The 14,970-nt window shown below is 44.3% G+C and overlaps 1 protein-coding gene across 2 annotated transcripts in view; it reads left to right on the top strand.

Moving 5' to 3' along the window:
• The window catches only part of LOC144888245 (cytochrome P450 2C23-like), a 799,004-nt gene that overhangs the window by 773,441 nt on the left and 10,593 nt on the right, over positions 1–14,970 (top strand). For both annotated transcript variants that reach the window (XM_078785459.1, XM_078785460.1), the window contains 2 exons: positions 7,857–7,998; positions 14,304–14,491. In XM_078785459.1, coding sequence (XP_078641585.1) covers positions 7,857–7,998; positions 14,304–14,491 — 330 coding nt within the window. The remainder of the gene's footprint in view (positions 1–7,856; positions 7,999–14,303; positions 14,492–14,970) is intronic.

The following is a 14,970-nucleotide window of genomic DNA, read 5'->3' as shown; positions in this document are numbered from 1 at the left end:
ATGCTGGTCGTTTTGTGCCAGCGGCTGGATGCGTCCGGCACTCGGTGCAGGGAAGGAGGTTTACCCGGGCCGAGATCCCACGCACCATCTCGGCACGGAGCCATCCCATGGCTCGATCTCGGCCTGCCGGTATGCCTCACCAAAAAGTGGTCGCCATGACGACCCTTCCTATCCTGCCGCCCGCTCCGCCTGGTGGAGCACGGACGCGGCCGTTCAAAGCGAGGCCCAGCACGCACCGAGGGCCCGATTCGGCTATAAGTCGTTCTAAACTCTACCCCGTCTAACGTCGATGCTTCACCTGCATGCTTACACCCCGCAGCCCGTTCCTTGCTCACACACCCAGCCGTGCCCATGCTCCTCGTACCTTTCCTTACACACCCAGGTACACCCATTCCACTCACAGCCTTGGTCACACACCTGACCACCGAACACTTTGGCACACATTCGTTGCTCGCACACCTCACCAATACACCGCTTCGCGCCCCCTCCGCGGTCACCTCCTCTGTGACAATCACAGGTGTGCCCTCATTCGCACACCCAATCACGTGCCTCACCACCAACTCCAGCGTGCATTCCCACTCACGCTCTACCATTCCAGGTGTGCATCCTTCCATCCCAGGTGTACATCCTCGCTCACCTGTCACAACTAACTCACGCTCCATGTCACTCCCACTACTTTCACCTCCATTCCTGACAGCGCACTCACCCTTACTCTTGACAGCGCACTCTTTCCCCATGCACCTGTCCGTCACACACCTTTCTCGCGCACACTCTCCCGTCACACCCTCTGCAACACTTACCACAGGTGTGCATTCTTCCTTGCCTTTGACAGCGCACTCTTTCCTCATGTACCTGTCCATCACACACCTTTCTCGCGCACACTCTCCCGTTACACCCTCTGTAACACTCACCACACCGCGCTTCCATGTGCTCCCTCGCACACACGCTACGACCGACTCATTCTCGCCAACACCCTCACTCCTTGGCACACACTTTTTCCTCACACACCCCAGAGTCGGACTTTCTCGCACACCTCCTCTTTCGCACACCAGACCTGTCACACACCTCACCAACGGCCTTTCACGAACACCCGGATCCAAACCAATCCCCAAGCTTTTTAAATCCCCTGGCGCATCATACGCACGACCATATTGGTCACCACTTACACCGGGTCCTCTTCCTCTTCGCTTCTTCTCCATCACCTGCGAATCCCTCATCCGGTTAATGAGCACATCATCACGATCCAAACACAGACTTTGGACCAATTCTTTTATCTCCTCTTTTATCTCTTTCTTATCCCCTCTCCGTCGCTTCTTAATTTCGCTCATCCCTTCTTCCACTTCTTCTAATTTGTGCTTCACCTCTTTTATTCCCCGGTACGTCTCCTCAAGCTCGTCCTCCAAGGCTACCTTGACCGTTTCCAGGTGCGTCCTCACCTGCCGGTCCTTCGTCTCCATTACCTCTATCACCTCGTCCAACCTCGTTGTCAGTCCCTCACGTACCATCTGACATTCCCTCTTCGTCGCTACCAAGTCATCTTTTAGTTCTTTCTGTGTCGCTTTTAAACCTCCTAATACCGCAGTGTTCCTTTGAACCTGCTCCACTAACTCCGTCTGTCCCACCGTCAGTTGTTCTACTCCCAGCGTCAACTCCTCTATACCACCTTGCAATTTTACAGTCCCCTTTCTCACCTCTTTCTCCATGCGCTCCTTACAGTGCCTCACCTCCTCGCGCACTCCTCCGACCTCCTCACTCACTCCTCTTCTGATCTCCTCTCCCATCACTTGCATCTCCTGCCCAGATGCCACCCTCATCTGCTCCATTTCCTCCCTGTGAGCATCCAGTTTGGTTTCTACCCCCATTCTGACCCCCTCTATCTGCTGCTCCATTTGTTTAACTTCCCTTTCCGCTTGGTCCCTCATGTCCCTCAATTTGCCTTCCATACTGTTTTCTAACCCCTCTAACCCATTTTTCACTCCCTCTATCTGATTCTCCTGGGCAGCCATTCTATTTTCTACCCCCATTAACCCATTTTTCACTTCTTTTATCCCGTTGTCTAACCCCTCAAAATTATTGTCTAACTTCCCAAATTTCTTGTCTAACTCCTCAAAATTATTGTCTAACTTCCCAAATTTCTTGTCTAACTCCTCAAAATTATTGTCTAACCCCTCACTGGTACCCCTCGCTTCGTCCCTCATTACCCCCATTTGGTTTCCCATTACCCCCATTTGGCCCTCCAATCGCTCACCCTGAGCATCCATCCGGTTCCCCAACCGCTCAATTTGGCTCCCCATACTCATCTGTACAGCTGCCTGTAACTGCGCAATGAGGGCCTGTATGTCAATCGGCTGCATGTTAAAGCCCGTTGATACAGCGGGCTCGGCTACCGCGCGCTCTTGCGAGGCGCCATTTTGCGTGCCTGCTACCCTCGCTGTTTCGCTCTCCTCATGTCCCTCATGTCCCTCAATTTGGTCCTGGACCGACCCTGCTTCACTCTCCCCTACCGGACCCCAGCCGTCTTGATCCGCCATGGCGCGACTTTCAAAATTCGAGTTTCGTAACACAAATTCGAAATTTCGCCGTTATAATTTCGTCGAGCGCAGTAACCGCGGGACCGCGCTCCGGATCGATTTGGTCGAGCGCCGTACGCGCTCCGGCTCGATTTTCCCTCCCAAAATTTGGGCCTAACTAATTTAGTCCCGGGTCCGAATCTCATTCCTCGACACCAATTGTTACAGACGTGGCTTAGATGTTAGTTTACCGAGCGGTTTTGGTATGACCACGTCTGCACAAGTTACCGATTATACTCGACGTTGACGAAGCCGCGCCACGCTGGCTCAATAAGAAAAAGAAGACACCCGGCTGGGTTATAAAATGACGACACCAGGGATACGGTTCTCAAGACCTCCGGAGGAGATTATATTCGTTACGGAAAAGGTTAGATTACAGGGGCTAGAGGTACAACATAGAAAGACAAGCACTTAGACACAATCTTATATTATTCCCCAACAGACGACAGGCAAACGGGACAACGGCTGACTCACACGGGGGTTGATGGAAAGGACAGGCGGGTAGCGATGGCTCCAGGTGCACCTGTGCTCAAAGGTTAGAATCGACCCGGTCCGGTCCAGAGATGCGGGAGGTTTCACAGCGCTCGGAGGGGACGTTCTTTCACAGGCGGGCCTTTCTCTCTCAGCGCTCGCAGGTCCTTCTTTCTCCAGCTCGGGGCGCATCTGGCGTCACATCCGGCGCGGGGCCGCGTATATCCGGCGGGGAGTGACACGCCCTCGGCTCGTTAGCGCCGCCCCAGATGGAATCGGCACGTTGCTTCTCATTGGGTGCGTGCGGGGGGGGTTTACCAGGCTCCGCCCTTGACGAGGAGCTGACAAGGAGCCCCTTCGTGGTAACCCCGTGGAGCGCGTGGTCAATGGCGCTAATCGAGCCGGTGTGAGGACGCATCCTCCCCCGCTCCGCCGCCATCTCCTCTGTTGTTGTTGTAATTGTTGGGGAAGAAGATGGAAGGAGGTATGGGAAAGGTCCTAAACTCACTACTGATGCCATATAATCACATTCTGGTGCAACGAAGAGTCATAATTAATGGAGACGAGGCCTTAACTGACATAGACTAAGAATAACTAGGAAGATGTCCGAAAGTTGTCTACGTGTGGTGCGGTGGACCTGGGCACGACATTTAATGGGGGAATAAGGGGAAGGTCGGCTCTACTGATTGTTATTTACATGCAATGGGACTAGGGAATGGGGGATTGGGGAAAGTTGGGGAGTATTGGAGAAAATAGGGGAATATTTACAAGCGGATATGGAGGCCAAATTCCATATTCGCAACAATATATATATATATATATAGATACAATATATTGTTACGGACACGACTTAAGATGTTATGATGGGCCGAGCGGAATGGCCGCCGTGTTCGCACAGTTTACCCGATTAGAACCCTATCCCGCCCGATTCCACTCGAACGTTGGCCGAATCGCGCTACGCTAAATCAATGAAGGAAAGGACACAACGGCTGGGATTAATGCAACGACACAAGGGGGTACAGTTCTCAAGACCTCCGGAGGAGGATATAATTGGTGATGCAGAAACGGGTAGATTACACGGTAAGAGGTAAAGCACAGAAAAGATGGGCACTTAAACACAGTCTTATCTATCCCGGAGAGACCACAGACAAACGGGACAAGACTGACTTACACGGGGATTGATGGCAAGGAAGGACAGGCAGTCGATAGCACAAGGTGCACCTTGGCTCAGGGGCAGAATCAACACGGTCCGGTCCAGAGATGCGGGGAGGTATTTCAGCGCTCGGAGGTGGCGTCTTCTCTCTCCAAGCTGAGGGTGCATCTGACGTCACCTCCCTCTTCCTGCGCATGCTCAGCGGGGAGTGACACGCCCTCGGCTCGGTGGCCCCGCCCTAGATGGGATCGGTCCGCCGCTCCTATTGGGTGCGGGGGGTTACCGGGCTCTGCCCTTGACGAGGAGATGACAGCGAGCCCCTGCGTGGTAACCCCGTCAGAGCACATGTTCAATGGCGGCTAACCAAGCCGGAGTGAGGACGCGCACTCCCCGCGCCGCCGCCGCGCCGCCGCCGCTGTTGTTGTTGTTGGTGTTGTTGTTCCATGAGGAAGAGCTGCGGGGAGGTATTGGGAGGTCCTAAACTTCCTACGTGCCATACAATCACATTCTGGTGCAACGAAGAGTCAGAATTAATGGAAACGAGTCCTTAACTGACATAGACTAAGAATAACTAGCAAGATGTCCTATAGTTGTCTACGTGAGATGTGGTGGACCTGGATGCGACATTTAATGGGGGAAATAGGGGAAGGTCGGGTCTACAGAGTGTTGTTTACAGAAAATGGGACTAGGGAATGGGGGATTGGGGATAGTTGGGAAGTATTGGGGAAATAGGGGAATATTTACAAGCGGATATGGATGGAGGCCAATCTCATATCCGCAACAATGTATATATATATATATATATATATATATATATATATATATATATATATATATATATATATATATATATATATATATATATATATATATATATATATGTATGTATATATATATATATGTATATATATATATATATATGTATATGTATATATATATATATGTATATATATATATATGTATGTATATATATATGTATATATATATATATATATATATATATATATATATATATATATATATATATATATATATATATATATATATATATATATATATATATATATATATATATACAATATATATTGACTTGGCATGTCGATTAAAAGATGATCACGAAAATATAATTGGTCACATGGTGCGACAGCCATATTGGATTGAAGGAAAATATTAAATAATTGTTTCTCTGAAACCGCTTACCCTATCAATGCGAAATTTTACACATATCATTCAACATGATTGTTGCATTTAGTTTAAAAATGATGACATCGTAGGTCATGTGGTTTGGCAGCCATCTTGGATAGAAAAACCAACCTTATCCGATCAACACAAAACTTCAGAAATGCGATCCCCTACCCATACATATGCAGAGTGTGCATTTTTAAGGCCATATGTCATGTGGCATGGCAACCATATCATCTTGAAAGCCGATATTAAAAAAAATCCCTTCTCTGAAACCGCTTCACTGATCGTCGTGAAACCTGTCATGGTTGGTCAAAATCTGATATTGAAAACAGCTGAAGGGATTTAAATCAAACTTGTTTATTTTTAGGATCGTGAACGAGGGGATATACTCGTTGTGGGACTATGCGGAGGCATATTGGCGACACAGTTGCATTGCTCTCGTTTTTTCTTTAATTAAAGGATTAATATTTTTTGTATCATGTAATAACAAAATCGCATACTCTAAGACTGTGTACTACAAGGGATTGTTGCTGTAGTGCTTTTTGTAAAATATCTGAGGGTGAGTTAATATTGTACTCCACCCCTTTCGATTCCATCTCCAGGCACTGCATGACGTTATCGCTGGGCGCCGAAGGGGGCCTGGCGATAACATCTGCCGAAAGTACTCAGTTTTCACTCTGGTAGTTTGTTTTCTTGTTTTTTTTTTCGCCATGCGACATCTCAGCTATCCTTTGAGCTTGGAAGCTGAAATTTGGGCACAATAGTGAACAAGTGCTTTGACAAAAATTGCATATTTTATTTTTGGATTCATCAATTAATTGATTAATTACTTTGTTATCGATTTACGGTATTAACTACTTATTTATTTTCTTACTCTTCTGGGCAATATCGCAGGCACCTTTTGAGCTAGGAAGCTGATATTTGGACACGACAGTAACCAAGTGATTTGGCTATAAAGGGTATTTTTGATTTATTGATTAATCAATTAATCGATTATTACCCTGCGCTCTCGCTAAACAAAAAGCAGTGGCGTATGCGCCTGCTGCATTTTAAAAGTTCATTTTCTCGGCAACCGTTGATCCGATTAACATGAAATTTTCACCATTGGCCTTGACAGTGCATGACCCATGTTGGATTCACCATTACCATTGTACAGATATACAAATTGCTGGTACATAACTCCAACAACATGGAGCATTCACAGGATGTCACATTATGGAAGATTGTTTCGGCATTTCTTGTGAACTACACCCACCAAGTTCAACAGTGATCGCAGCCCAACCTGAGGGCAGTGCAGCCGTACCCTTGCTGTCTTCTGTTGATATCTTCACATTGAGTCTTTCTACTGTCATCATTTAATATGTCCTGTGATGTAGCGGTCAAAATCAATGTCCACTCCTGGGTTGAGTCGAGGTGTTCAATTGGGGTGACTCAGAAATTAAAGCAAGTACAAGGAAAACCAGCAGCAATTATAAGAGAAACGCAAGAATACAATAACCAACACAACAGATCAATTTCTAAAATCTTCAAAGTATTACTCTTGAGCTTCAGCTTTTATAGAACTCGAGCACAATGGGGAGGGATGTGGACGTGGAGGTGCAAGGGAGGGTGGATGTAGGGCAGGAGTCACTTCATCTATTTCAAGGTAAGAATCTTCGTCAGTCCGGTATCTAGGAGAATGGTAGGAACTAGTGTAAGGATAAAAGAATGGAAGAACACGTCAGCGGAGAGAGGGAGTCTTGTCCGAAAATCAAGCCCAACCTCGATTTATTTTGTCTTTACTCCTGAATTCCTGCACAAATCATCCACGAAGTTGAAGGTCTATTCAACTCGTGTCAACACAGATGGAGGCAAGCATTGTGTAGGAGCGTTCTTGTTCCAAGATCAAACACCATTATTTTGTCTCTCCTCCCAGACTTTGTCTCTTCTGCATTATATCATTTCATACTGTTCCCTTTAGCCTACATATGTAACCTAAGCTTATAAAGAATATAAGTCCTTCATTCCAATTGTTATACGTACTTGATTATCTTCATCTGATTTAATATAGAATTTAAATGCATGTATAGTTTTATAATCATTGTTTCAAGCAATCAGCGCTATTTTCTTTTTGTTTAATAGTGAGTTCACGCATTGTCCCACCAGCCTTCAGGCTGCTTGGCATTTTCTGCTCCGAGCAGAGCAAGTGGTTAAAAAAAAAAAAAAAAAAAAAAAAAAATATATATATATATAACCACCTGTGGCATTTTCCAACAACTCAAAACCAGAACAACTCAAAATCAATTAAACTCCTGTTTGAACAATTACTTTTCTTCAATTAAAAATTGTTTCCACACCTGCTAGCTCTTAAGTTTAGTGATCAGTCTCCTTTTGTTTTCCTCACCGCCCCTCAAGCCGAACTAAATGCAAGTAGGTGTTTTATCTGTGTTACCGTGGACGATAATCGATCTCATAGGAAATGGATTTCTGCTTTACAGGAAGCTTCGAATCCTGACAGTCCCTTCACTGACCTTCAACTGAATGCATGCATTGCAAACCTGTTCGCAGCTGGCAGTGAAACTACAGCAACCACATTATGCTGGGCACTGCTTCTCATGATGAAATTCACAGACGTGCAAGGTCAGAGAATGGTGTTATGTTCCACAACAGTGGTTTCCATAATTATACCTTACAAATAGCAACGTTTTGGTGAAAAGTAGAAAGTAATAATCTGCTTTGATAGCACTACTAAGTACGACAATAAATAATGATATAAGGGCCTTAAATATAGTTTTTTGTCATAATATTGCTGAGCTTATCCATGGGTATCAGGAAAAGTCAGGAAAGTTTATTGAAAGGAAAATATTGAAAGGAAAATTCATCGTATTTTCCTGAGTCAGGAAAAAAGATTATTGATTTATTTTGGAATTTGAAAAATGATAAACATTTTTCAATTGGAATGCTGCACACACACACACACACACACACAAACACACACACACACACACACACACACACACACACACACACACACACACACACATGAACCAAAAGCAATCGGTGAAAACAAGGGAATAATGCTCACGTGTGACCTGATAATTCCATCAAGCATGAACATAGAAAACAAAGCATTGCATCCGGATATTGTACTCGGGAACAATAAGGAAAAGACAGCATTGATGATTGAGGTATCAGTACCCAACGTTTTTGGCCTAAACAAAGCAGAAATCAAGAAAATGACCAAATACAAGGACCTCAAAAATGAGGTCAAGAGATCTTGGAAGCTGAAGAGCATCGAAATTGTACCAGTGATAATTGGAGCAACATGAATGATGAAGAAGAACCTCACTGAGATTTTGAAAACCATCTCCAGGATAATACCACAAATGAACTACAACTGGAGGCAATCCGGGGTTCAGTGACGATCCTGAAAAGAGCCCTTGGACCAAAACTTTGAAAAAGTTGACCAATTTGGTCCATGAACCGTGATCCCTTACCGAAGTGGAGGTGGATACTTTGGGCAATGACTTGAACAGTAATAAAGCCAAATAAATGACTTGAACAACTGTTAAAAGATAAATTATTTATTTCTGCCATTCCTTAACTTATTCTCCAGTGCATCTCCCACATAAACTTATCCATTTCCTGCAGTTTAATTATGTTCATTCCGCCTTGTGAAGTTGCCTCAAACAACTTGAAGACCTCATTGTGCTTCCAATTTTAAATGTTATTCAAGTGAAACATGAAATTATTTTTATAATCCGAATTATGCAGTTTGATTTATCAAAGTATTGTTGCGTCCAGGCCGATTAACACCGACGCTGGACAGATGGACCGAACTGGCTTTAACTCCCTCTGACTGCGTCATTGCGGTGGCTTTATGTGCACACTGTTGTGAAGAGAAACACAAGCACCTTAGCTTTTTCAAAACAAATGGGTTTATTCCCGAACACAAAACCAGGGAAACCTTGAATCAGACGACGGGGAATTTGATGGCGGGATGGAAGGGAAAATAAACTAAACAATAATTATATGCAATGAGGTAAAATAAATCTAAATTAATCTACAGTCATGTGAAAAAGTAAGTACACCCCATGTAAAGTTTTGACTTTTTCAACATATTTCAACGTACAGCTATTTGATCTTCATTTCAACAATATTGATAGATAAAGGTGATATAATATAACAAATATCATGAAACATTTACATTTTGTAGTCCTTTGTATAATTTAAATAAACATAAATGCAAATTTCGCATGTGGAAAAAGTAAGTACACCCCTACATGTATCACCACTTCAAATACCTAAAATTAGAATCAGGTGCACCAGCTCAGGTGCAAATGATTAGAACATCGTTAGAGAGGATCTTGGAGGAACCTGTCTTATTTAAACCTCAGACATTTCGTTTGGTTTGCTCTTTGTTGTTGAAGTGTGCGGCGTCACCATGCCTAGATCAAAAGAGCTCTCTGAGGCCTTCAGAAAGAAGGTTATAGATGCCTACGAGTCTGGGAAGGGATTTAAAAAGATCTCCAAACAATTTGAAATCAATCATTCGATTGTCCGGAAGATCATCTGTAAGTGGAGAAGATTCCAAACAACTGCCAACTTGTTCAGGCCAGGCCGTTCAAGCAAGTTTAGCCTGAGAGCAGACCGCAAGATGCTGAAAGAAGTCTCAAAGAACCCCAGAATGTCATCACGGGACCTACAGGTAGCTCTTGCCACTGTTGATGTCAAAGTGCACGAGTCTACCATTAGACAGAGGCTGCACAAATTTGATCTACATGGGAGGTGTGCCAGGAGGAAACCTTTGCTGTCCAGAAAGAACATCAGGGCAAGACTAAAGTTTGCCAATGAACACCAAGGCAGAGACCAGCACTTCTGGAACAATGTGCTCTGGACAGATGAGTCAAAGGTAGAGCTATTTGGCCACAGTACCAGAAGACATGTTTGGTGAAAACCAAAGACAGTATTTGGCCACAAGAACCTGATACCAAATGTAAAGCATGGTGGTGGAAATATTATGGTTTGGGGCAGCTTTGCTGCATCCGGGCCTGGGCAGCTCACCATCATATAATCCACTGTGAATTCTTAATTGTACCAGAGGGTGCTTGAGGCTAATGTGAGGCCATCTGTCGGAAAGTTGAAGCTCAACAGAAGGTGGACCTTGCAACATGACAATGACTCTAAACATACCAGTGAATCCACCAAGGAATGGCTGAAAATAAAGAAATGGAGGGTTCTGGAATGGCCTAGTCAAAGCCCGGATCTAAATCCCATCGAGATGTTGTGGGGGGATTTGAAACGAGCTGTGCATGCAAGAAACCCCTCAAACATCGCACAGCTGAAAGAATTCGGCATGGAGAAGTGGGCAAAAATTTCTTCCAGTCGATGTCAGAGACTGGTAGACAGTTATAAGAAATGCCTACTTGAGGTTGTTTCTGCCAAAGGGGGCAATACCACCTATTCGAGCCAAGGGTGTACTTACTTTTTCCACATGCGAAATTTGCAATTATGTTAATTTAAATTATATAATGGACTACAAAATGTAAATGTTTCATGATATTTGTTATATTATATCACCTTTATCTGTATAATAATAGCGTAAGGACTCGACTTTGTTATCCCTTTTACGCCGCACCCAGTGAACCGATGCCAACGGCACTAATGGATTTACGATCTACGAACCGCATTCTTTGTTTATCACGTACAGCCATACTCGAAAAATCTGAATTAGCCGATGTTGGGGCCCAAAAGCATCCGATTAACTGCCGATACGACGCCATCTTACGACGCCATCGTATTGGCGTCTGCTGGGCAAAGGCGAAGCAAGCTGTCCGCTGATTGGACAGGCGAAGGCGAAAGCAAGCCATCCACTGAGTGGACAATCCAGAGCATGCATTTGTGCCGGTGTCGGCGATCGTTGTTCATATACGCACTCTTCATTCTCATCTTTCTTCCTAACTCTTACTCGGACAAGCAAATCCGCGATGCCATCCATAATGGTAGACTCTATCCATACACCACATCCTCCCTTCCGTGGATGTTCCACGGGTTTCGGCTAGTCTCTCAATATTGTTGAAATGAATATCAAATAGCTGTATGTTGAAATATGTTGAAAAAGTCTAAACTTTACATGGGGTGTACTTACTTTTTCACGTGACTGTAGGTGGTATTGCCCCCTTGGCAGAAACAACCTCAAGTAGGCATTTCTTATAACTGTCCACCAGTCTCTGACATCGACTGGGAGAAATTTTTGCCCACTCCTCCATGCAGAATTCTTTCAGCTGTGCGATGTTTGAGGTGTTTCTTGCATGCACAGCTCGTTTCAAATCCCCCCACAATATCTCGATGGGATTTAGATCTGGGCTTTGACTTGGCCATTCCAGAACCCTCCATTTCTTTCTTTTCAGCCATTCCTTGGTGGATTTACTGGTATGTTTCGGGTCATTGTCATGTTGCAAGGTCCACCTTCGGTTGTGCTTCAACTTTCCGACAGATGGCCTCACATTATCCTCAAGCACCCTCTGGTACAATGAAGAAATCATAGTGGATTATATGATGGTGAGCTGCCCAGGCCCCGATGCAGCAAAGCTGCCCCAAACCATAATATTTCCACCACCCTGCTTTACAGTTGGTATCAGGTTCTTGTGGTCAAATGCTGTCTTTGGTTTTCGCCAAACATGTCTTCTGGTACTGTGGCCAAATAGCTCTACCTTTGACTCATCTGTCCAGAGCACATTGTTCCAGAAGTGCTGGTCTTTGCCTAAGTGTTCATTGGCAAACTTTAGTCTTGCTCTGATGTTCTTTCTGGACAGCAAAGGTTTCCTCCTGGCACACCTCCCATGTAGATCAAATTTGTGCAGCCTCTTTCGAATGGTAGACTCGTGCACTTTGACATCAACAGTGGGAAGAGCTACCTGTTTGTCCCATGATGACATTCAGGGGTTCTTAGAGACTTCTTTCAGCATCTTGCGGTCTGCTCTTGGGCTGAACTTGCTGGGGCGGCCTGGCCTGAACAAGTTGGCAGTTGTTTGGAATCTTCTCCACTTGTAGATGATCTTCCGGACAGTCGAATGATTGATTTCAAATTGTTTGGAGATCTTCTTAAATCCCTTCCCAGACTCATAGGCATCTATAACCTTCTTTCTGAAGGCCCCACAGAGCTCTTTTGATCTCGGCATGGTGACGCCGCACACTTCAACAACAAAGAGCAAACCAAACTAAATGTCTGAGGTTTAATTAAGACAGTTCCTCCAAGATCCTCTCCTACGATGTTCTTATCATTTGCACCTGAGCTGGTGCACCTGATTCTAATTTTAGGTATTTGAAGTAGTGATAAATGTAGGGGTGTACTTACTTTTTCCACATGCGAAATTTGCATTTATGTTTATTTAAATTATACAATGGACTACAAAATGTAAATGTTTCATGATATTTGTTTTATTATATCACCTTTATCTATCGATATTGTTGAAATGAAGATCAAATAGCTGTATGTTGAAATATGTTGAAAAAGTCAAAACTTTACATGGGGTGTACTTACTTTTTCACGTCACTGTATGGTATACCTGTTGTTGGCCTAATGGTTAGGGTGGTGGGCTTGGGATCCTAACGTCCTCTGTTCGAATCCTGATCAGCTGTTGAATTAATACCAGGGGGGGTTGACTCAGCCTGTCATCTTTCCGAGGTCGGCGAAATGAGTACCAGGATACTGGGGAGTACCAGGATACTGGGGAGTACCAGGATACTGGGTCCTCTCTTAAGGAGGTTGGTGGCAGGATTTGCATTCCAGCCACTGTAAAAACACCTCATTTCGTAGGAATATATATATATATATATATATATATATATATATATATATACACAGTATATATATATATATATACAGTATATATATATATATATAATCTATGGTGCCTCACTCCTGTCTCGATCACAGACAGAGAAAGGGAACAAAAACCGGGTGACTTATCTCTGGTGACGGGGATGTCATTGTCATAAGGGGAGTGGCCCTGGAGACTCTGTTCCTCCCCTCGAGGCACCCACAGCTCCGCCCCTTGAGGCATCCATAGCTCCGCCCCCTCTCTCCCTTGCCTGACAGAGCCAAACCGCAATGCGCATCGCTCTCCCCTACTCTTCTATTGGCACCCGGTGCACCGGTCTTGGATTACAAGACGTTTTATTAATGTTTGCCTAACCTTAAACCCTCGCTATTTATTACAAAGCACCACCCTTCATATGGTGCACGTCCAAACAAGACAATCATTAAGCTGACATGTACCTGCTGATTACATCGGGATTGGGTAACTACTCGTACATGGACCATACTACTTTATACATTTCTAACTGTATTACGGTAATCTCTAAAACCCATTCCCACAACAAACATAACAGTATATTCATATTGCATCCCAGTATGCAGTTACTTGGAGCGAAGCAGAAATGTCATTTCTGTCAATAAAAATGGGTAACAGTCTTGGGATGCCAGTCTCCAAGGGTAAAGCAGGACCAGAGTGCCTTTTAACACTGGGGAGATTTCCCGCCACCCTCCGCAATACAGGATCTTTCACTCTGCGGAATATTTACAAAAGAGCAAATACAGTAAATTTGCCAGGACAGATACACTGGTTATGAGGAGGAGGCCTAGTTATTGATGTGGAGTGAAAGTTGAGCAGAATCCACTTGTTTCAAAACCAGTTTGTAATGGAACTTACGGGTTTGGGAACTCGAGCTTTATCAGCAATCAAAGCTTTTAGATGCCTTGCCTGTCATCATCTGTATAATCTGGGTTAAATGTAAAGTCAGGTTATGGAAAAGTATTATTTTAGTGTTTATTATCTCAGCTACATTTGAAATTCTATTGTTGTTTTACAAGAGCATCAATATAAGAGTTAGATGGAAATATATGACATAGATGTGCATGCGATGCATTTCTGATTACATAGAGTGTGTGCAACGAGAGATTGATGATACTCTGGGCAGAGATCTCCCGCCAACGCTATCCGATCGCCATCGTCTGCCCTACACAGTCGCGGTGATCAACGAAATTCAACGATTTGGGAACATCGTACCGATGAACTTGCCACATGCAACATCCACTGATGTCCATTTCCGTGGTTACTTCCTGCCAAAGGTATTTTACAAAATCCATGAAGACAACAGCTAAAGTGATCTTCATCTTCTCATTCACTTGACATCCTTGTGTATTTATTGAACCCGATTCTGTGGGATCAAAGGCACTTGAGAAAATGAAGAGCAAGGAGGGAGATAGGTGAGGGAAGTAAGGGTAAGGGAGTGAGTGAGAGAGATAGGAAGAAAAAGAAAGAGGCAAAAGTTGGAGAAAAGGAAAAGGAGATTGCGTGGCACACATGGGGATCAAATTCCGCCATCTTACAACTTTAACAAATACATAGCCCTGTATAGTCCATGAGCCAAGTCTGAATATGAGCCTCAGAAAATAATTTGTTCAACTCCCACTCCCTCCCCCTACAGGGGTGGCAAAGGTTTGATGGGACCAAAAATGATGGTACGGAAAGCCTTTCAGGAATTCAGATCAAAAGTTCCCGTTCCTTCGAGTGGAACTAAACTTTTGGGTGTAACTTTTACATGACA

This window comes from Myxine glutinosa, chromosome 10, assembly GCF_964187855.1.
Source record: "Myxine glutinosa chromosome 10, kmMyxGlut1.1, whole genome shotgun sequence".
Lineage (NCBI taxonomy): Eukaryota > Metazoa > Chordata > Myxini > Myxiniformes > Myxinidae > Myxine > Myxine glutinosa.
Note: the sequence above shows the minus strand (reverse complement) of the source record. Positions and strands in the feature narration are given on the sequence as shown.